This window comes from Plodia interpunctella, chromosome 7, assembly GCF_027563975.2.
Source record: "Plodia interpunctella isolate USDA-ARS_2022_Savannah chromosome 7, ilPloInte3.2, whole genome shotgun sequence".
NCBI lineage: Eukaryota > Metazoa > Arthropoda > Insecta > Lepidoptera > Pyralidae > Plodia > Plodia interpunctella.
Genome location: NC_071300.1, coordinates 1,519,536 through 1,544,578, shown reverse-complemented (window position 1 = coordinate 1,544,578; position 25,043 = coordinate 1,519,536). Strand labels below are relative to the sequence as shown.

General features: G+C 35.5%; 2 protein-coding genes across 3 annotated transcripts; one reads left to right on the top strand and one right to left on the bottom strand.

The window, feature by feature from the left end:
• Window positions 1-37: 37 nt before the first annotated feature.
• On the bottom strand, window positions 38-11,843 carry LOC128671198 (uncharacterized). Of its 2 annotated transcripts, none has more exons than XM_053747496.2 (5): window positions 11,686-11,843; window positions 10,811-11,458; window positions 9,575-9,638; window positions 3,408-9,249; window positions 38-2,754 (listed from the first exon to the last, which is right to left on the bottom strand). In XM_053747496.2, the coding sequence occupies exons 2-5, from the start codon at window positions 11,443-11,445 to the stop codon at window positions 2,384-2,386; spliced, it is 6,912 nt and encodes a 2,303-aa protein (XP_053603471.1). In that variant the 5' UTR covers window positions 11,446-11,458; window positions 11,686-11,843; the 3' UTR covers window positions 38-2,383. The 2 variants fall into 2 exon arrangements, with proteins under 2 accessions (XP_053603471.1, XP_053603472.1); XM_053747497.1 differs by having other exon boundaries at window positions 11,600-11,831.
• A 670-nt stretch (window positions 11,844-12,513) lies between these two features.
• On the top strand, window positions 12,514-14,901 carry LOC128671451 (uncharacterized). The gene is made up of 2 exons (XM_053747906.2): window positions 12,514-12,788; window positions 13,422-14,901. Exons 1-2 carry the CDS (start codon window positions 12,644-12,646, stop codon window positions 13,652-13,654), a joined length of 378 nt encoding a protein of 125 aa, XP_053603881.1. The 5' UTR covers window positions 12,514-12,643; the 3' UTR covers window positions 13,655-14,901.
• The last annotated feature ends 10,142 nt before the right edge of the window (window positions 14,902-25,043 follow it).

The following is a 25,043-nucleotide window of genomic DNA, read 5'->3' as shown; positions in this document are numbered from 1 at the left end:
CTTGGTTATGACATTCATAATTAAAGAAAAGAAGTCATTATTATTTATAGACAATTTATTTATAACCCATTAATGAAAATTGCATCATCATATTAAAAATAATGATATCATCTACATATATAAAATTTATTTTTTTTATGTTAAATGCTTCTAAAACATAAATCTCACGACACGGTCTACTTTTTATTTATTACATATACACTGTTAGTCTAGACAATAAACATCATTTAAAATTAAAAACAACATAATATAATCATTACAAACAGAATTGTTATAGATATATATTTTGGTCCTAGTTCTCTATTTCTGAGAGCATCATTCTATGAATACCCACACACTGCAATCAAAGATGGTTGCCAGCAAGACATTCGATTTTATGCTACAAACTTAATATACGCTGGATAACTATTAGAAAAATTACTAAAACATAGCCTAAGAGCAAGATCAAAAGATCATTAACTAAAGATGAGTACATCAATGCAGTATTTAATATTTTGCACTTTATTACCACATTTACAAAAATGTAGAATTCGGAAGGAAAGCAACAATGAGCATTTTCCTTCTGGATTCTACATGTGTAACAACTTTCGCAATGTTTGTGTATATCACGTCAAATGTGATTAGGCTTTATTTTTTAAATTAAGTGTGTCAATACAGAATAGCTTCAAAATCGATGTCGTTCTGATCAAATTCCGCTTACTATGTATGTTTATAGTAACAACAATTTCTATACCTACTAACTTACTCTCATCAGGGGCCGGATTTTAGACGTTATTTGAATGGCCGATTCTCAAAAGATCGGTGCAAGCATGCGCTTTGGTAAGTGTATGTGGATCTTGATGTGGATTTATCAAATACCTACGAAAGATATTTCTTTATTTTTTTTGCCAACTGAATCAATGCTGTGTAAAACGCATATGCTGTAGTTACCCAATCAATAAGATAAAACTATCCGGTCCCTGAAATTCTCATATTCCCAAAATGGAACTTAATTTTGTTCCATAACCACCACCACAGACCAATCCAGAGTACCAAAACAGATAAAATTTTGAAAACAGTTATATCTTGGTCTAATCCTACAATCTACATCAAAATTGTATCCGAATTGAGGTTTATCGTCATTTTTCATTGTGCGTCAGATGTCTGACAATAAATTTTCCTAATTCCTAGTCTCAAAACATACTATGAAGCACAAAACAAACACCAATAAATTGGGAAGCTCATATTATATAGCGTAATTATATTACTTTGAATTTCTCCAAATCAAAGTGGAATTATTTTTAAGTAAGCTCTTAAATTCCTTTCTTTATATTACATTACTGTAATGATGATAAAGATATGTATGGAAAATATCAACATATCCTGCGCCCCGATCGAAACGTGAAATTATGTCAATTTATTTATGGCATAGAAAAAAAGAATTATATTTTTCTATTTTCGGTTCTATAGGCCATTTTGTTTAGGCAAAATATTTTTACTAAAACAATATAAAACTTAAGATATACTTGTTTCTTGGGGCATAAGATATATTTATGACTAAAATATATTTCAACTCAAAGATTCGGTAACATTACCAACTAAATGTGTCAAACTATTACAAAATGGTGAACAATATTATGTATCAAATACAGTACTTAATAACAATTGCACTGTATGGAAAAAATATAATGCCGAAAATATTATCACTTAAAACTAATAAAATATTTAAATTATTATTTCAATCATGCATTTACTTAGAAACTAGAACAAATTGACAACATATCTATAATGTTAAGTTCCAATTTACACATTTAGACAAGATCAACGCTTTACAGATTAAAAATATTGTTTGACGTCGCGCATCATTTGTAAAAATATTTCATTTATACATGGTCCGCCTGTTGCTTGGGAGCGTTGAGACTAGCGAGGTGTCCCTGAGATATTTTCTGTTCTCGAAAATTTCCTCTCTTGAGATTTCACGCAGATTTCGGAAATATTACGGGAACGATCTGAGCGATCACATCGCTATTTGTGATGTATCTCATCTAGAAAGTCTAGCGCTTCGCCTATCTTACCTTATTCTACCATCCCGAAGTATCCCCGGGATTGTGGATTCAGTCCAATCGCTTTCAACAACTAGGGTTTGCCAAATTCTTCATTCCAGATACTTCAAACTAGTGATAGGATGAACAGATAATATTGTTGATAAATTCTTAACATAAGTTTTTGCCCGAAATCAAGGAAAAGTTCCTGCAGTTATCTATTTTGTCGGTATTTGATGCATTGATTCAAACCAGAACATTCCCAAGTTATGGTTGTACCACGAATATTGTGTTCAAAGTATCCGGGTTCCGCAATCCCTATATATATAACCCATTCACGAATTACATTACACAAAACATGACTATTTCATTTTCTCCATGAGTTTCCTCATCTTCTCCGGCACGGGCACGCCGCGATGGGCATTGGACCGCCTGACTTTCGTACTCGTCTTTTTCGTAGATTCCTCAACTTTAATCGACTTGCGCACTTCACTTTTAGCACTCGGTTTTTCACTGTTTCTTTCTTTGTTGGAGGTGTCGCTTCGGGTGCTGGACTTGCGGGATTCCGCGTGGGGTCGCGAGGCTGCGGCTGAGGCTGAGGCTGCGGCGGGCGGCGGCGAGCGGCGGCGGCGCACGCGCGGCGGCGTGTGGGCCAGCGAGGTGTGGCGGCACAGCAGCGCCGCGCTGCTGAACAGCTGGCCGCAGTCGCAACGGTGCTCAATCTCTGCTGTGCCTATTTCAAACACATTTTTGTTATCTAAATTACCATTGAATTAAATTTATTTAATCTAAAAATACTTTATTTCAAAATGCATTAGCGACTCCTCAACCACAGAAACCCTGCGAGGTTTATGCTTCAGTAACTGTTGTATTTGTGATGTTTTTAAATGTCAAAAGATTCGTATATTTCTAATGTAACAGAGCCACTGTACCAAGTAACATATTTTGTCGAACGAAATTTCGGGTGGCCGCTAGTTAAGAAAGAAAAAAAAAAGAAACAACACACAAACTGAGATCCAAATTATTATACAGGAATTAACTGTATAATAATTTAAATTTAGTTACTTATTATGCATTCTAACAAGAATATGAAATAAATGTATTTGCACAAAGCCACATTTATGAATTCGGGCTCAAAATAGCCAAAGAGATAAAAGTGTTATTTATGGGATTTTCCGTGGTTACCCGCGAAATTTGAAATACTCCTTTATATTTTCATAAATAATAACCACTAAATATCCTTTCCAATACTTTCATCTCTAATTAAACCTGAGCCGGCCGCCATTTTGGTTCAACTTACGTGCCGAGGATTGTAATCGATTTTGTTCTCAATATACTTTTAGCAGTTCAGAAAACATTGGACATAAGATTAAAAGTAATACTCACGTCTTTTAATCGTCTTCAAAGGCGAAGGTTTCACTTTGTGCTTCGCGATAATGGCCTTCCCCATAGACTTCCGCTTGGCTATGCCTCCGAGAGATTTCCTCTTGTCCGCCAACGATTTTCTTGGCGTGCTCTTAGCTTCTTTCGGTGTTTCTTGTGACGCGAGCTTTGCTTTCTCAACAGTTGGTTTTGGGAAAGAGTATTTGACGTCACTATCGTCAGAATCCGTGGAAGGCACTGGATCTAAATCAGGCTTGGATTTGACTGGTGCGACTGTACTAACAGGAACTTTAGGCACAATAGGTTTTGGCTTCAAACGAGGGATCTTGGGCGGATGTTGTAGTGATATTCGTCTTTTGACTAGATCTTTAGAATTGGGCCGTTCGATTTGTAGCGAGTTGCGTTTCTTTGCTTTAACTTTCATGAATATTTTGGCTTCAGCTGTTTCCTCCACTTTGAAGTCGGGGTTGAGCATGTATCTGACTTCGTCGTCGTCGCTCGATTCGGCTGCCTTCACCTCGGCGACGACTGGAAGCGGAGCACTTATAGATTTCTGACGTTTAGCAACGGTAGCAGATTTTTCTTTGGCCAATGTTTTCTTTTTCGCCGTCTTTCCAGTCTCTTTTTCATCTGTTTTCGGTATTTTCACAGGTATTTCTGAATCTACTTGCACTTTGGAAGCATTTTCTATCTGCTTAGTCTCTTTTAAAAGCTTTGTATCAGGTTCCTTCGATGTAGTTTCCTTTTCGCTTTCTTTTACCGTTATCGGTTCTGGTTTATCTACTTCTGGAGTGATTTGAGATTTTTGTTCAGAAGCACTATTGATATTAGATTCAGTCGATTTTCTTTCAGGCACAAATTTTGAAATTGGGATATCGCTGTTCTGTGTATCATCTGAAGCTATTTCCTCAATAGTCTTCAAATCTTCGTCTTGTTTAGTTGGTTCAGAAACTGTGTCTTCTTTCTGGTCTTTTGTGACTTCAGAACCGTCTTCAAGTTGCTTCAAAGCTTTGGTCGCAGATTGTTTCTTCTTTTTCTGGCATATAACTGTGTGTTTCGTAAGTGAATGTTCATTAGGGAACACCATATAACACAGGGAACATTCGTGGATGATATCTTTAGTAGACAAAGAACTCTTAACACTTTTGTCATCAGATTTTTCAGAACTAGTTTCCAAGTGTTGTTCTTTGTGTTCAATCAAATGATGCAGTTTCCTGAATGTTTTCTTGCAAACCTCGCACTGAGGCGGAGGAGGTAGTTTGTCATGTACTGGCGGTGCCGGTACAATCTTTTGCCGGTTGATTCCATCATGCGTTTCTCTGTGTTCAACAAGATGATGCAGTTTCCTAAATGACTTATCACAAGGTTCACAACGGAAGCCTGCGCTTGGATCTTCGCTTTGTTTAGAAACTTGGTCCTTATCAATTTTATTGTCCTTTTGTTCTAATGAACTTTTTCTCGATAATCTAGCGGGCATCGCATTAGGATTGTGTATTATACGGTGTTGAACTAAATGGTGGAGTTTTCTGAACTCTTTTTTGCAGACGTCGCAACTAAACACAGATTTAGATTGGTCTTGTGCAGGCTCGACCTTCTTTTGTTCATCTTTGCCATGTAGCAGCTTGTGACTCACTAAGTATGATAACTGTCTAAATGTCTTGCCACAAATTTCACAAACCAAGTTGTTGACTTTATTATCTTGTACTTTATTTTTGACAACTTTTTTTGTTTCATGAGTCTTAACTTCACGTTTTTCAATTCTTTCTTTTATAGGCGTGTCTTCAATAACAATGATGTCGTCTTTTTCTGTCGCGGGCTTGACAGGGCTTTCTTTGGACTTACGTTTTTTGGGTGCTATCTTTTCTATTTCAAAGTCCGTATCATCCGTTGTCTTGCTCTCTGTGGATTCGGATTCCTGCGAAAATCTTCCTCTCCTTGGACTTCTTTTGTCAGAGTCAGATCGGTTCGGCGAAGGACCTGTGCAATGTTTTACGTGTTTAAAAACAACGTTTTCCGACCTAAACAACTTGCTACAAATTGGACATACAATATTCTCGTTTATTTTTCCCATCGTCCAATTTTCCTTAATAACTTCATCTTCACTACTATCATCATCGGAAATGGGTTCGGGTTTCTTTATTTTGGCGTCTATCAACCGCGGTTTCTTTTGTGGACTAGGTGCTTTATTTTTGTCAGCTGCTCCTTCAGGAAGTGGATATTTTCGTGGCCGACCACGACCTCTTTTTGCGGGAGTAACAGTTGGTGAATCTGTGCTTGGAGTATCACAAACATTGTTTAATACATTTTCAGACTGAGTCTCAATTAAAGCTGCAGCTTTTACTAAACTGTCAATAGCTGAAGCAGCATTGTGCGTTTTAGGGGGTTCTTCTTTGTTCAATGACTCTTTGAAAGTGTTTTGAGATAAATCGACTGTCTTTGCCACTTTATCCTCTGTATTGCGTCCAAGCAAATATGACTTCTTTGGCACGAGAGCCCTGGGGCTTTTTTCATGTCTACTTTCTTCTGTCCGCCGCTTCTTTTTAGGTGATACAATATAACCGAGATCTTCAGGCTCGATTAGCTCCAAGTCGGGGTTGTCCACAGGCGTCAGAACTTGTTTTCTTTGATGTTTAGTTTTTGACCTTATTTCATCTTGTGACTTAGCATCATCAACTATACCAAGGTCAGAATCCAGTGAATCACAAGAGCTAGCAGTGTTAGCATCGATTTCTGGTATATGTATGCTTGGCGGTGTAAGTTCTTTTCCTTGGACATTTAGGGTATGAGGATTAAAGTCCATATTAGAATCCACATACATGACTTTCACAGGTTTATCTTCAATAATAGTAATTGGACGTTCTAGTTGTCTTTTAGCAGTCATTACAGATTGGTAAGCCATTTTAACTTTAGACGGATAGTGCTTATTTGGATCATTATCAGTAAACATTAGATTCTGTTTTTTGACTGGTTTTGTATTAATTAGATCTTTTTGAGCTGTTTTACTATCAGCAGATACTGTTTCAGTTTTGGGTCCAATTTTTAAATTATCTTTTTCTACAACAGTTTGAATTACGTTATGTGATTCGCTGCCATCAAAGTTGACTTTTAAGCAATTTTCATAAGTTTTAGAATTCCTCCTAGCAAATTTATCGAAATCATTTTCGGTTATAATTGCTTCTTTCTTTGATGAATCTGTAGTCGTAGAGGGTACATAAATTGGAGCATTTGAAGATTTAGTTGGTAGTTCTTTCTTGTTCATCTCTATGTCTCCTGTAATAGGCTCATGTTCTATAATCTCTTCTTCAGAATCAAGATCTATTGTACTATCTTTGATCATCTTTTGTTGAGCTTTATTAACGAAAGGTAATAATTTAGGAACTTTAACATTTTTATCTGTATCTTTCTCACTTTCAGCTTTGCTATAAGTTCTAAAAGGCTGTCTTTGAGAAACTTGCGGTAATTCGTGTTGAGGCCGTTCTACAAAAGGGATGCCGTGCAATTTATTCATTTCCATTTCAATATCATCTAGTAAAGTCATTCCGGTTTTTATCGCACCTTGTTTAACGACGGGTTTTGGTGGATCAACTGGTTTTGGTTTCTCAGTCGGTTTAGGTCTTTCAATAGGTTTGGGTCTATGAACAGGTAAACGCTTCTCAATTGCTTTTCTTTCATTTATTTTAGGTTTTTCTACTGGCCGAGGTTTCTCCTCTCGTTTTGATTTTGCAGCTGACTCCTTAACAGTGTTCTTTTCAGCGTTTGTATCATCCTGGTCCTTTACTGTAACCGCCTTCCCTATAATATCGTCGATGGTTTTGTCAATCAGATCTTGATTATTTATTTCTGTCCTCAATTCTTTTTTCACAGCATTAGCAGATGTTGCAGTGGCGGTTGTCATTTCTGGCACAGGATTTGGAACAGTTTCATGTTTAGCTGTCTTTCTACTAATTATTGCTGGCTTACTTTTTATATCCTGCGTCTCAGATTTCATAGGAATTTTAGTGTCGTGACTGACTGAAGATTTGTTAATAAATATAGGTGCCTCTTTTTTCACTCCTTGTCCTAATTTTGCTATGTTCGCGATTTCTTGAGCTTTCGCCGTAGCAATATTACTTCTTTGGCTGTCTATTTTCTTCAAAATATCTCTTCTATTTAAATCATTGGAATTCTTTATTTGTTTTCCATTAGAATGGTTAGTAGGAACCTTCGATTCTTTTATTTTGTTTAGAAATTCTTGTCTATTGGCTTCTGTCCATTTACCAAAAGGTACTGCAGCATGATTATTATTAATTGGTTTAATAGGTGCAGGTTTAGTTAGTTTAGGAATTTCTTTTTTATCTATATCGGCGCTTGGGGCTACAACTTTATTTATTTCTACAGGTTTAACGTCTTTACTTTTGTTACTATCGACAGGAGGCAAATTTGGTTTAACTTCATTAACCACTTTCATAGATTGTTCAGTTTCCTTGGATAATATGTCAGTTTTCATTTTCTCTAATATTTCAGGTTTCACATGATCTGAAAAAGTTTGTAACTCCGGTTTTTTACAATTTATATCTAAAATGGTATCTTGTTTATTATTTACATTGTCAACTTTTGCCATTTCATCCGCGGCTTTGGATTCTGCTGGCTTTTCAGAGGAAACAGTTGCCTGTGCGGTAACTACTTGAAGCGAAACAGGGCTCTCTTTAGAGGTATTCTGTTCAGGTCTCAAAATATCTGATTTGGCACATTCTTTTAAGTCTTCTGAAGTAGCTTTTTCTACATCCTTGACCTTCTCTTTTCTTTCAGGAGTTTCTGTGTTTAATTTGTCACTATCTTGATCAACATTATCGATAACTTCAACGTTTTCACTCTTAGTTTTCTCGGTAATATGTGCCTCTTGTGAAGAGGATACTTCACCAACTTTGACTTGCTGTGAGCCTCCAGTCTCCTTTTCAGGTTTTAGTAACTTAACATCCTTCATTGACTCTTTATGCAATGAACTTGCTTCTTTAGTTTCAGTAGAACTGCTTACAACATTTGAATTTTCATTAATTTTAGGCACAGATTCTTCAGTAATTTTGCATGAAATAATATTTGAAGGTTTAACCTCAGAGTTTCTTTTTTCTAAGTTACTTTGGGAAGGCAGGTTATCAGTAGGATTAGATTTAACTTCATTTTCAATGACTTTAATATCTTCTTTTGTATCATGTCTTTTTTCAGTGGTATGTAATTCTTTTGATATCTCAATACCAGGTCTAACAGCTTCAGTTTTTGGAGTATTAGTATCAGAACTTTTGTCTGCTTTATCTTCAATAGATGTCTGGTTTTCTGCTGAAACTTCAGACTCTTTGGTCTTTTGTTCACAAACAGTATTTTTTACTTCCGATTCTTTCAATTCAAACTTACTGTCAGGAGATTTGCTCTCATTGTCTTTTGCACTCTTGCTAGGAATTTCAGACGATTTTTGTTTTGAATTATCAGTATGTACTTCAATAGTTTTCTTCACATTATCAGAATGCCTGCTTGGATGTAGTTGAAGATCTACCATGGTTTTTGTCAATGGTTTACCTTCTTTGTTAGGTGTTGAATGATATGTCATTGGTGTGAAGCTCCCAATAACAGGTGACTTCCTTGCTTCACTCAATTTAATTTTCGTATTTAAATTGACTTCTTTAGATTCTGATTGTAAATCTTTATTTGAATCTGCTTCTAAATCTTTGGATGGAGTAGCGAAGACTTCTACTTGTGGTATTTTGGTTGCCTTATCTACAACATCGCTAGTTGGTTCACTTATCACCTTGTTTATGTCCTTGATGGGGAGATGTGAAATATTCTTATCAGTATTCTTTCCTCCTTTAGCAGGCTGGAAAAAAGAAAAAATAGATGACAAAATACAGTCAATAATTTTTCAGGTTTCCGAAGAAATAGTAATTTGATAACACATAGTCAAATATTGAGACAAGAGAGACTACATACAATGGTACTAACTAAAAAATTGGATTTTTAAAAATATATCTATATTTTTTCTATATCACACAAATTAAAAATTTTGATTACGGTACTGTTTTCTTAAATGATTTAGAAGTCAACAATCAAATTTGTATCTTCAAAAATGTATCTTTTAAGTAGGTAATCTAAGTTAATGTTACCTATTACAGTGCTCATAATATTATGTTAACATCACATACCAATTCTTTTGGAACTTCTATCTGTATTTCTTCATACACCTCCAGATTGCCTTCAGCATTTTCCCTGGAAAAGAAAACATTAAGTGATTACAACACAAGACTCAAAACTCAATTTGGAATTCACTAAATCTGTATGATTTGTTCCTATATAATAATTGCAAACATTTTGGTATGCTCATCTACACTAATATTATAAAGAGAAAGTCACTCTACAGGGCCATTTCTTTGACACAGATAAGCTACTTTTTATCTCAATATTCCTATAGGAGTGAAGCCCCAAAATACATCTACATACGATATTCCTATAGGAGTGAAGCCCCAAAATACATCTACATACGAATTTCCTATAGGAGTGAAGCCCCAAAATACATCTACATACGATATTCCTATAGGAGTGAAGCCCCAAAATACATCTACAAATATTTTAAACTAACAATGCCCTTGCATTACAATTTCAGAATAAAAAGTCAATGTGCTATTTTTTACATTTATTCTATCTGTGTACCAAATTTAATCAAAATCTATCCTGTAGAATTTGCATAATCGATCAAACATACTATAAACACACATACATTGAATCTTTCACATATTTATAATATTAGTTGGACATTTAAAACATTTGTGTAAAATAACTAGCTTGCTGCACGCTTTACTTAAATTAATTTAAATAATTATTGTTTTACTTGTGTAATTTTCACAAATCAACGTGTTAGAAAAATTACAAATCATAAAGTTGCTTCTAAAGATATCTTTAATGGCTTTTTACATATTAACTCATGCCACTGCAACTATATAATGAAAATAAAATTTTAACAACAAAAACATTGGTAACACACTGGTAAGTACTATTATTCTAGAAATGACAGCAAACATAAAACTGATTCAATAAAACAAGTAAAAAAAATTTGTGCAAAGGTGTTTCTTCGTGTAAACCTAATGCTTAATGCTGTGATAAATATGAAGAAATTCATTATTTCTTCACATTTATCATAGCATTTACTCACCCGTCATTCAAAAAATTTTTATTCTCTGATAAGGCCCGGAAATCTTTAATTTGTCTTGTGCTTTCAAAGTTAATACTGAAAAGATTGATAGATCAAAACAAAGAAACTAAAACTATTCTGAGGCTAATCAGATTATAACATTTTTATTTTATGGGTGTTAAAGCTTTTTCTTATTAATCTTTGGATCCTGGTATGACATAACATTATACAGGGCTTAAACAATTCAACTCACCGTACTTTCAGGAACTTGAAGCTGGGCTGATGCTGGTCATCGTCAATTATCTGAACCGCAGCCAGTTCTTCCTCCCCCTCCTTCCTATACAAATACAGTCCGTTGCCAATATCTATTGCATCTACATTTTTACCATCTATCTGCAGCACTACCTCAGTGTCCTTAATGGGTGTATCAGTCTCCGAAACATTCTCTAAAGTTTCTTCATCACCCTTGAACTCTGCAGTATCAACTAATATCAATTCATTAGATTTATCTTCATCAGCGTTATCATCAATTATCAGTTCATTGCCGTCATTAGAATTGTCATTATCCTCAAAAATATCTACCCCACCAGACAGTATATTAGCTGCTTCAATTTGCTTCCCAATTTTATAACTATCTAAGTCAGACTTCTTTCCAATAGGAGACAGGTTCGATATCAGATGGTCATCGGTTACAGTTGTTTCAGGATCCGGGGCCGCTAAAGACGTGTCTTTTATTGGAGAAATGTCGAATTCAGAGTCTTCCGACAGGGAAAAGTATTTGGAGCTCTCATTAGCCGTCATAAAGGCCTCGCTTGGAGGCGACGAGGTGTCCAAGGTGGAGTCCCGAGATCCACCCGCTTCACCTCTCAACTGGTTCAATCTATCCATTTGAACTCTTCATCTGTCGAACAATAAGAATATAGGTACTACGACATTACTAAAATCCACGATTTATTTCCGATAAATAAATGAGTGAAAATTTCGTACGTCGATTTATCGACAGTTAATGTAAACATGTGAAGGTTGTACAATTAATTAATACCTAGGTCAATAGCAAAGAATACAGTGAAACTTTTTTGTAGAACACGATAATCATACTGTGACACTTTTGATAAACACCATACATACTTGACTGTAACAAGTGGAGAATAGGTGGACGAGTAGGAGATTAATTTTCTTTTTACGTAATTTTTGGTTTTAATCTATGAAGAAGTTAATAATATTTTTGTAACAATTTTTGTTAACAACACAACACATCAAAGATTAAAAGATGGACGCCAAATAGCAATGTTGCCATTTTTTCAGTTGCGTGTCCTACTTTCGTAAAAAAAATATCAACCATATTCTATTTAAAATGAAATAATAGGTAGTTCGTTCTTAGTTACATTTACACATGATTTTCTGATATCACAAGTATTATTTCTGTTATCAATTTATAAATATTCCAATGTACATACGGAAAAGTTGCCAGGTCACCGCAGCATGCTCAAATCGAGATCTTCAACAGGTCAATCCTTCCGTCAAGTCGACGCGACTTGGCGTTTGGGTGACAAAATAATAAAATAACGAGAGTATAGAATGGAGTCGCATTTCATTTTTCACTATATATTTACCCCAGGGAATATATACACCTCGGTCTGCTCTGCATTCGGACGTGCGGAAATTCACATTTGAACATGAAGCTCGAATTTTTTGAGATGATGAAAACTTCACTTCCTCCGCCTGTGAGGCTCCAGGGGCCCGATTCTTGAGCAATAGAAAAAAGTTCACATTCGTATAAAACAAATATATTGTACATACACACATACATCCTAACAAACTTTCACATTACATACATTAAGTTGTACACACGGAGTACCTAGAAACAAAACGTTACTAACCTAAATAAAATACAATAGAGCAAAAGAGCAAATTACAAAATGCAGTTGACAATAATGTCTGGGTGACAGTGACAGACTCATAGACGTCAATCAAAATGACAATTACCGTTTCAGTTCAGATATAATTTGAAAACTGCGTTTATTGTTTTGTTTGTGTTTATCCATGTTTTTTCAGTTTGTCCCTGTTTTTCAAGTGTGAGAAAAAAATGGCTCCTCGAGAAACGCCTAAAGCTACACCGAAAGTGCAACGCACCATTGTAAAAACGGCATCAAAACTACGATCAACTCCAACTTCAACTGTTAAAAAGACCATGTCAACGAAAAAGACAGGGGATAAGATACCCCTAAAAGGTAATATTGTCATCTACTTATCAGATCCAAGAATTGTGAAACACGTAGGTCACATTTATTTATTTATTTAGGCATTAATATTAGAACAACCTAGTAATTACAACCTGTAATTACCAGGTTACTAGTCTGTCGCCTATGAGAAATATTCAGTTTATGGCTCTTTCAATTGATTTACTTTAGCCTTATGAATTCAGTGGGTATACCTACTTATTTAACATAGTAATGGAAACAAAAAATATGCTCCAGGTTTTCTATGTTACAAGAATAGTAACTATTCATATACACTAGGTACATAAATCGTATAAGTTTTATTTATTGTAGTTCTATTTGTATATAGATCTGCATGTGTACCGGAGATTAATAATTCTTCTATATTCTAATTCTCATATACTACTTTTTAGGAGAAAATACCTATATTGATGTAGTAAATAACATACTCTGCATGCTGTTCTGAATTGTCAATTTAAGCAACAGCCGAACACAGGTTGACTACATATTTAAAAATTATATTTGAACTAACATTAACAATAAAATGTGTACTGTAGAAAAATATTCATCTTCTATACATTTATTCTGAAAAAACATTGGGCTGAATATGGGCCTATATTTAAATACCCAATATTTGTTTTTCAGTTAGTAACATGACAGAAGTTAACATAAGACAAAGGACCAGCACAGTCCCGAAGGTATCCACTCCGAAACCAAAAGAGAACAAGTCAGTTCCTCTCCCAGGCAGCGTCGTGAAGAGTGCCAAGAAGGCGACCTGGAAACGGAGACCCAAACCGGCACATTCCGGAGTTCCCGTTCCTGAGAAAATGAAGAGGTTGTTCGAAAAACAGCTGCAAGATGCAGATTGTAGTCTTTGAGAAATTTATTGATTTTAAAATTCAATGTACAGTAATAGGGGCAGATAAAACTCACCAAATTCTTATTTTTATTTTCCTCATTGAGGATGCCAGCACAGTACATGCATGTTAATCTGAGTGTACAATTCACATTTATCATCTGATTACTTGAGACTTTGAATAGAAAATCTCTGAAGAGATAATCTTATTTTTAAAATGTCAATTTATTATGACTTAATTGATAAACTCCTTTGCCTAAAATAATTATTTCTGAGGTACTTAGTAATTATTTATCAGGCTAATTGTTAACATAACCAATTTCATTGAGGAGCACAAATAAAATTTACTTAGTTTGAAGCTGATCTAAATGTACTAAGTTTCTTAGTAATTGGTAGTCAGCCAGTATTTCTATTCCCTGCACTTTTCAAGGCTTTTTTCTAGGACTCATCTCAATTTGTCTTTCTTCATAATATGAAGAATTAATATATTATATGAGTAGTAATTACCCTGTGCCATCAAATTTGATTGTAAGATAAAGGCAGAAAAGTTGACAATCCCATTTCAATACTATAGTAGACTATTAACAGTAATACTTGAATATTTTTTGACATAAGTTTTTTCTGAAAGAAGGACATTACTTTCTTTTGAGAATTTTTTCCCATTTATGTAAAGAGAAAATAACAATAAGCAAAGCGGGATTTTGAGACCTAATGAGTAAAAAAGCGAGATTATTTCGTAAATCTCTGTCTCGAAATAATCTCGCTTTTAATAATTGAAATAATCGTATATTAATATCTATATGTTGTTTTCATATAATTTGTTTCATAAACACAATAAATACATTTTATTAAATGTTTGGACACAAAAAATCTGGACAAAGCTATATATAGCCCTACCCTGTGCCCATAAATCGGGACGTCCCGCCAGAATTGGGACGTCTGGCAACGCTGAGAGTAATGTATCTTATCAAAGAAGAATATTTTTGATGTGTTATCCTATCTGTCTCTCTTATCCTCGCATGTTTTTACTTTCACCCGGGGTCTACCTAAAAAAAACCTACAAACATTGAAGATTTTACAACCGGCCGCCTAACTGATGTTAACCCTCTTTAGGAATGCTATTGTTTCCAATTGTCCCTAATCGCCTTGGTCGATATCTACAAGATTAATTTGATACTTTAGTTGTATTTAGCATTTATTATAATTTTAATTAGATTTTGCATAACTATATTATCATGTAATTAGCCGATTAAAGATTTTATAATAATATGACTTGCTTGCTAACATTTCTGCAAATGCTTTTCCCGCCGGAGCTTCGTTTGTATATATTCTGTGTTGCATATAGGTACAGTCAACAGCACATTAAGGCCCTTTGTATACATCCTTTAGCAGCCCGTTCCAGCCTCGTTCGGGGTAAAAACAATAAATACCTAAACCTACCTCAGGAATCTCACTGAAAGCCGCACGAAAATTCGTGCAGTAGTTTTTGAGTTCATCGCGAACAGACAGACGCCGTAGAGGACTCTGTTTTATAATATGTAAGGATAACGATAAATGGACAACACTCAACGGTCCACACTAAGCACTAAGCTTGTATTGCGGGTCCAATGGACACAAACACAGAAACGGGCACAACACACCCAGAACCGCAGACAACGCGTTGTCCACGCTGGGCATCGAATCCAGGACCCCCAGATAGTAAACGGGCATGGTGACCATTACATATGCAAGGATAAGGATATAAAATGATGATGAATACAAATTTGTATGTTACTATAGTGATGCTGCATCTATTTAAATTAAAACTGCGTGCGTCATCCCGCGCATAAGGCTGTATGATTTATTGCAGTCGTAAAAATGTATCTGTAGACAGAACTACAGTACCTATTACATTTTGTAGACTAATAGTTAAGGGGAGTCCAACTTGTGCAGAAGATTTTCAATCGAAACGATATTTTCGAAAGTGAAAGAAGCCTTTACATATTGTCTTCATCATATGTATTTTCGGTGTGGCGGCGGCGTGTGGTCACGCCCGATTCTCCCCGTGTATAACGCACGAGGCGATTATAGGACATTATCATGGCAACCTATATATTTAAATTTGCATAGGTGCCCTTAGACGGTGAAACATGTAGGATTAAGGTTTTCTTTTAACACCACATTGTAACAAATGTCAACTCATGTTTTTTGCAAATTAATAATCTTTGTCGGCTCAAGGAAATGCTAGATGAATATTTCCAAATTCATTACTTTTGTAGTACAATATATTTATGTTATGTAATTACCTAGACAAGTACATAGGTATAGGTACATATCTACAGCTCTCCTGTGACGTGCAATTCCTTACCTTTTCGTAACTTTTCTGTATCTTTATCTAGAGTATTATTATATTTATCTATTTTTAGTAGCTACGTCGACTTTTCTGCGTGGTTGCATTCGACTTTTAGTTAGATACTCCTTTAATTTTTTAAAGTATGTACTTACTTACCAAGTTTTGATTAGTTGATGACATGTTAAAAGTATTTTTTACACGCCCTTAACCGATTCCTGTTTTAGATGCGCTGTTCGAGCCATTTAGGAACATTGTCTGGCTGGCGCTATGCGTGAGTCGAATCTTATCATGCTATTTCTTCTTGTTTCATTACTACAGACAGAGTGATTAGTGATCAGGGCTAGATTCGGCGGTGATTTATTTAATTTTAATTACTCATTCACCTAAGATTACTAAACACTATCCTAATCCGTTGTAACTAACATTATAAATGCGAAAGTATTTAAATTTGTTACCTCTGATAATAAATAGAATGAAGGGACTGTCCTCAAATAATCATGTGTAAATTGTTGTAGAAAAGGGACCCTGACCACAAGTAACTGTTACGAATACCAAGATAAACATAGTTCTTTTGGAGACACTGCCATTCTAGCTTGAATATGTTTTTCTACCAGCGGTTGCATGACGTTAATCCGTGTTGAAAATGCTGTTGTTTCCTATCGGCTGTTAAGGGTATTTATCTTTTAGTTGTATGATATGATATCCACGGGGGGAGAGCGAGTGATCCATATCAGAGTGGCATATCTGTACGTGTATATGGCTAGTATTTTAGAGCACAGGAAACAAAAGCATTTCTATTTAACATTTTTCCTTACTGGTACTTATCACACAATGATGATGATGTTCGTTTGTCTGTGCTAATATTACAAACAGGCGAACATTCATATAATATTAGTCAGTATGATGTAAGTATTGTCTAGGTTTCTGTTGTTTACAAATTCACGACTAACAGTCTTTTATAGATCGAGATTAGGTAGATCCTAAAATTATGCAGCTAGTGGTGGTTATATTCAATGCTCGGCGCCATTTCTCTTTTTGTTGCATTCATTAACAATTCATTTACTATATATATATTACTATATTCATTTACTATAGAATTAGAACCCTTATGGTTCAGTAGTATAAACCCTCAACCTACGGTTCTCGAGGATATAATAAATAATAAATAAATAAATATATTAGGACAAATTACACAGATTGAACTAGTCTCAAAGTAAGTTCTAGACTTGTGTTATGGGATACTAACTACTATATATTTTATAACATATACATATATAGATAAACATCCAAGACCCGGGCCAATCAGAAAAAAAACATTTCCCATCATGACCCGACCGGGGATCGAACCCGGGACCTCTCGGTTCAGTGGCAAGAACTTTACCACTGCGTCACCGAGGTCGTCAGAATGATTCTCGAGGATATAAATTCGGTTACTCCTCCATGTGACTCCACTGGGATAAGAAATTTCTATTTCTCATCCTTGCGTGTTCCTGGATGAGATCTTGGTCCTGAAGATTTAATTATTCTCCATTCTCTCCTCTCATCTGAGCGTTTCCCGGTTTCTTCCTCAGCCGGTGAGCGTCAGAGCAAAGGCAGTAGGTATGTGACGAAAGAGCGTAGGCAACAAAAAATCGACACCAATCTTTGCTAACACACCAATGGTTGTTGTAGCATTTTTCTTGCCTAAAGGCATCTGACATGACTTTTACAACTGCCTAGTTACCGCCATCCATATAGTACCAAGTAGTATACACACTAGTAAACTAAATAGACAACCAATGTGCAGGATTCCTCAAGATGTTTTCCTTCCACTGGAAGCAAGTAGGGGTCTAAAAAAACTACCATACATCATCTCTTGTTATCAAACTGCAACTACCCACGGTCAAGGTCCTAGAAATATTATTTTTCAATTAAAATGGGAATCGAACCCAAATAGATAAGCGAACTTATTACGCCGCAGAAGTTATGAGAAAAATCAAATTCTCTCATCGCCACGCCCCCGTCCATATACGGCCATAAATTATGTGTCTCACGTCGGCCGCGTCCACACAACCATTGACAATTAGCTTGGACACTAGAACATTATTTATGGCTGCCAAGCTCCGCCTGTCCGTGGATATATCTGATGGACGAGGTGCGAATAGAAATCAGGTCGCTGGTGTAATTTATTAACTTATTGCGATGTTATTTTGAGGTTTTAAAGGCTATAGTCACCGCAAAGTAACTAGGTATATACAAAGTGGCTTCCCGCTATCTGTATGGATGTTGATCTTTTTAATTGAAAGCGAAAGTAAGTTTGTTACCTTTTCACGCATTATCTACTGGACCGATTATTATGAAATTTAGTACACAGGTAGAAAATAACCTGGAATAAGACATAGAGTACTTTATATTACAAAATTCCAACGGGAGCGAAGCCCAAGGGCGCAGCTAGTAAGTAAGTATATAATTTCGAGCAAGCTTCGGGCCCGAGTTTACCACCTATCCTTATCGACGAACTGTTCGGCGAATTTTGCGCTTTTGACGTACATGGCTGGTTTTTCGTTGCGGCGATAAAAAGTTCATATACCAACTACACAATGTACCTTGATTCTCGTCGGCATAGTGTGTAGTCGACATTATCTGTTTTCTGCACGTTATTACCAAGAGTTCAGTATATACCAGTTATGTTTAAGTTTGTCGATAGATTTGGACTGTGTATTTAGTATAAGCATCCACTGAAAGTAAAGTCTAATCAGTGGTATAAGTATATTATGAGAAGGGTTTCAGGGGTGTAAGAAAAGGAGGTAGTCTCATATAAAATGTATTGTCTGTCACACACACACACACGGTGGAGGAGGTTACAAAATACAGAAGGGTTCGGAAAAATCCCTTAAAATTATAAAAGTCGCGATAGATATGGGAGCGCGCGGATCGCGGCACATCATTGCCGGTTAATGGCTGACTGCCGAGCAAATAGGCGTCGGGGCAAACGGCGCGCTATATGACGTAGTACGCATGCGCGATGTATCACGCGATGCGCGCGCAGGTGTTTGAAAGAGATAGCGATACATTGCTATTCTCTATATCGCGTCGGCAACCGACCGCGGGAGGCCCGAGTGGGAAGGTCAGATGTACGGTGGTTTACTATAATATTTATTTATTTATAAGTACACAAAACAGTAAGTTAGGTGGGCACATACGATATTTGAACATTACCTACATTGTTTCTACGAATTAACCAAACTGACCAACAATGTAAAGTGTACATAACATGTTAAATTTTGCTCACATTACAGTTAAGTGAAAACAATACAATACATATATAGGGAAAAAGAGGGATACAGTACAAAAATGATAATTTAATCTATTATAACATTACGGCACTTCCTTTTGAATGACATTAGTGCAGTGCAAAAAATGTCGGGTAGTTCTGTTTATGAGCAAAGGCATTTATAAAATCGACACATTCTCTTGTAAAGGATTATCGTGGCCAATTCTAATCACACAAGCGGGAATTAAAAACAGTATTATCTTAGTATAAGAGTGGGTGCCAGTGTGTTGTTTTCAGACGTTCACTGCATGGGATAGGGCCACCCCTGGCCCCCCCTGGCAAGTTTACGGCAAGTTGACTTCAGCTCTCATTGAACGTGATTCAGATACTTTGTACCTAGTTACTTTGGACTTTAATAGAAAGTAGTTTTCCTGTGTTCCATCCTATCCTTCTATAACTTATACCACGCTCTAAAGATGAGTTAATTTATCACTCAATAAAGAAGTAATAAATTCTGTTGAATAATCATACTTACCAACTTACAGCTACAAGTTGAGTGATTTTACTGTCGATCATGCACCGAGGCTTAATGGTTGTCCTGCTACGGAGGTCCTGGGTTCGATTTTGGACACAAGATTTTCTTATCTACAATATTTATATATATATATATATATTTTTTTCGAAATTAGTTTAGATATGTAGATTTTGCTAACATTTTTCAAGCAGAGGACTGGAGCAGACACAATGCATAGAATTGAGGCGAGTACGCGTACACGCATCCTAACTAATATTAATAAATGAGAAAGTAAGCTTGTTTGTTTGTTCATCTTCACGCTCTATCTACTCAACTAATCATCTTGAAATTTTGCATACATATAGTTTACAGTGTTGAAAAGTACATAAGGTACTTTTCATTCCGGAAAAATAACTGTTCCCGTTGAAAATTTACACGGGCGAAGTCACGGGCAACAACTAGTACTATATAAATTCCATATGCGCGAATGTCTGTTATGACAAATCGATGATAATGATAATATGAGTCTGGCCATAAATTACCTAATTTGTGCAAAATATGAAAAAAAATCATTATTTACAATCCAAGATTTTGATCGCTACCGACCGCGCTTGACGTCACATAACGTGAATGTCATTACTTGCCGATTGAACAATATCTGCAAAAAATGCCACGCCCACCTCGTTGTCCCATGCACCTCTATTTTTATCCCCCCCGACGCAAAAAGAGGGGTGTTATAAGTTTAACGTGGCTGTCTGTGGCATCGTAGCTCCCAAACGTATGAATCGATTTTCGTTTAGTTTTTTTTCGTGTCATAGATAATTTTATCCCGAGTGTTCTTAGCCATGTTTCATGAAAATCGGTACAGCCGTTCAAAAGTTGTAGCGAAATGAATATTAAAAGTCGGGGGTTTTTTTTTATTTGTCTAACAAATAAACTTGTCTGTGTCTGTTTTACATGCAAGGATTTAGTAAGTACTTCGACGGAGTACCTACTAATTCCATGTTTATATCATGTGACATTTTCGAGGTTAGAAAATTCGCCAGGTTAAAATGTACTTGATCAGAAGATAGCATAGATGGGTTTGCGTCTAGTGTTTGCCCAGTTTCTTCCTATAAAGTCGGGCAGGACTTTGTTAATTGAGTGGTTGAAAAATATTTGACAAGCATTTTTCAACTTCTCCTCTGAAGTGGTGGTGGTGTAATGGTTAAGCCTGTGGATCGAAAGGTCTAAGATTCAGATCCTACAGCCACACGAGTCTGTATACCAATCTGACTCATATGGTAATTTTCATCGATCACCACTTGCTTCCGGCGAAGGAAAACATCGTTAGGTAACCTACACACTGGTTGACAGTTTAGTTCCCTAGAGTATATGCGACTACCTGCCACTAGATGGAGGTAAGTAGTCATAAAGTCATGTCAGATGCCTTTAGGCGACTTGAATACGATTGTATTGACACCAGTGTTAGCAATAACACACTTGATATGATGATGATGATCACCTCACCTCTCCATTCTTTTGGTGCAACAGTACACACACTTTGTTATTGAAGAGCGGGAACATAGGTATTGTAACAATTTAACTATATTTATCTTATACTAGCGGCCAATCCCGGCTTCGCTCGGGTTAAAACATAGTAAAATTTTCACCTAAACCTTCCTCAAGAATCACTAACTGTCTGTACTATTATTAAAAAAAGATAAGCGTTTGTTTTTTAATCTCATTAATCTCGGAAACTATCGAACCGATTTCAAAAATTCTTTCACCATTAGAAAGGTACATTATCCAAGATTGATTAGGCTCTCTATTCTCTCACAATTCTCTCACAACTCTATTTTTATCTCACAATTCCCACGGGAGCGAAGCCCCGGGCAACATCTAGTTTAAAATAAAATACATCAAAATCCGTTGCGTAGTTTTAAAGAGCTAAGCATACATAGGTACAGACAGACTGCGGGAAGCGACTTTGTTTTATACTATCTAGTAATTATATGTTAGGTTTTATCATACTATAGAACACATGTAGGTACATACGTCTTAATTAACTGTATAAACGTCCTTTCTACTAGATCAGGAAGGTACAATCGCTTTAACAATTAAATAATATGACAATGTGAATTTGTCCAAACATTTAGATTAAGAAAGTAAGTTTGTAAACTAACGTCTTCAGAGACAGTGATGTTGGATACAGAAGGACTATCGCGGAACTTGCTAGCGTTCACACGCTGTCTCTTATTACCATACTAGCTTCTGCTCACGACTTCGTATGTGAGTAATAATCCGTTTCCCGTGGGAATTTCAGGAAATATTCTTAGTGCTCACCTACACTCCCCAGGGAACCTACATGCCAAATTTCAGCTTCCTACGCCCAACAGTTTCGGCTGCACGTTGTCCGTCAGTCAGTCACTGAGTAACGCAAGAGTTTTATATATAGATCGTGTACGCATCGTGGAAAGAAAGAGAATGTATGGACGCAATTGCGCGCTACGTGTTTTATTTTTCATGGAGCTGATGGGTTGGCGGTACAAAATAGGTGTGGTACAAGGAAACAAGGAAGCGGTGGTGGTGTAATGGTTAAGACCCCCGCCTGTGGATCGAAAGGTCCCAGGTTCGAATCCTACTCGTGCCACATGAGTTTGTATACCAATCTGACTCATGTATAGTAGTTTTCATCGACCACCACTAGCTTCCGGTGAAGGAAAAACATCGTGAGGAAACCTGTACACTTGTTGATTGTATTAACTTGTGTATGAAATGGAGAAGGCAATGGCAAACCACTCCATTAATAATGCCAAGAAAGTTGTTACGTGTGTTTCATTCCATGTAATGACCACGACCCTCAGTCATGAGGAATAGGCTATAAAGAACAAGGAAACAACAACTCTAACAAGCAGACTAGCTGCGCTCTTAGGCTTCGCTCCCGTGGGAATTTTGGGATAAAAAATACCTAATGTTTATTGCAGGTTATATTCTACCTGTGTACCAAAAAAATCCGTCTACTAGATTTTGCGTGAAAGAGAAACAATCATACACACATCCTCACACACTTTTGCATTAAGTAAATTAATAGGATTTGTTGATCGAATGACAACTGTAAAGTTGTCATTCGATCACTAGCATATTAAATATTCAGCGTTTAAAATACAACTGTCTGTAAAACCGCTCGCACGTTCTACTAATATTATTAATGCGAAAGTTTGGATGATTGTTACTCAATCACGCTAAATCTCATGAACGGATTCCTATGGTATTTGGTACAAAATTGTACGGAACCGTGATATAAATCACATCACATTTGTTTTACAACTAGGTACACTATTTATAATCAGGTACAATATTAACCCCGTAGGGTATTTGCAAAACAAGCAAGCGTAACAGCAAGGCGGTTTAAATAATAAAAGTTGAATTGTTAAGGTTAATATAAGTCTTTGGTTAAATTATACGCGTGCTAATTTTATTATTAGCGATTTATAGTCACGTATTGGTCATGGAATAAAACATATTCAATCTTTGTTAACATTGCCAGTTGTATTTCACAATAAAATATTTCAAATAATGATTTTATTTGAAATAATCTTAATCCAAAAGTAAATTTGTTTGTTACCTCTTCACGCTCTGTCTACTCAATCAATCCTCTTGAAATTTTGCGTACATGCACTTTGAAGAAGGACATTTAATACACTACAAGGGTACCTTTAATCCCGGAAAAATTACTGCTCCCGTGGGAAATTCAAACGGGCGAATTCGCGGGCAAAAGCTAGTTTATTATGAAATCAAATTAAATGTGAAAAAAAATAGCTAGGTTTAAAAAATTACCAAATTACAGTTCGAATACAAAATAGGATCGTAGTTCCTTCGAATGACTACGAGACGCGTGTCTACGATAATCGTAGGCTTTCGTAGCAGAGCCTCTACGCGCACGCTACGTGGCTACGAAGCATCTACGAATGAACTTAGTGTGGAGAGGCGATTAGTGTTTGTTTTCTCATTCGTTTATTTCACAATAGGTTGGTACTGTGTAATTTGTTATTGGTGTAGGTTACAATATTTATAAAAAAAATATATAACTAACCAAATACATTGATTATTAAAAATAACTGTTTAAAAAAAGAAAACAAAAAAGATTAGAATTATGTACATAATATACAAAAATGCCAGTCCCTGCAATTATTATTATTATTATTGTTTGTAATAACTTTATTGTACGATATAAATAAGTACATTAATCAAAATTAATACAAGAAATCTATTATTTTTAGTTATAATTTTGAAATTAAATTTTTAATTTCATGATTACTATCTACTGATGGTGTATTTCCAATAGATTATGAAAAATACATTATAAAAACAATTATAAAATGCTTTTTGATTTTTTTTCCACAAAAAAGAGAAAAGTTAAGTGAGTAGTTAACTTTGTTTCAATTTACTTTAATTTTACTCACAAAAATCACAGCATAATCTTCAAAATTTTGTTAGTACTTTGGTATTATTACATAACTTAGTATGCACATTTTATTTGCACCGGTAAATAGAAATATATTTATTTCTATTAACAAACGTTTATTTAACTTGCAATGTAAATATGATTTAAGTAATATGGCAATACATGTGGCCTTCGTTTCGTTGGCAATGCATTATTGTAAATCACTATCTGATGGATTGACCAGGATCGGCTCCCAACGAGGAAACACCTCAACACGCTGATTTTATTTGGCACGCGTTGGATGAAATTATTTGTATTACATTAGATGAATTTGAAGACAATTTCCAATCGTTTTTTATTTGCTATGTAATATCTATTTTACATTGAATTAGTAAAAAAAAATGCGGAAAAAAAAATCAAAATTCTTCATTCAATTTAGGATGATATACATCACTTATTGACGTCAAAAAACTAAACATCTTTGACAGAATGAAGACAAAAGCTTGTGACAAAATTGATATTTTTAATAAATAATATTAAAACGGATAGCCTAATCGCAACTTAGTAAATGTAATACAAATTAACTAATAATACACTAACTTACTATGAAGTTACCGTAATATTACGATCTACTAAATTCGAAATTAACATGTAAGGGACAGCGGAAAAAAAAATGTCTTTGACATTTATTTATTTAGCCTATAAACTGAGCGCAATTCAACTGGAAAGTTAAGACATGATTAGGCTAAAAAAAGTAACTCTGTACCAGCCAGGATACGCCGACCAAACGTGTCTTGTAAAGACCACTAATAAAACAAAACTGTCGAACAAAGATTCAAAAGCAAAACTGAAACTAAATGGACATTAACAATTGCTCAATTCTTAC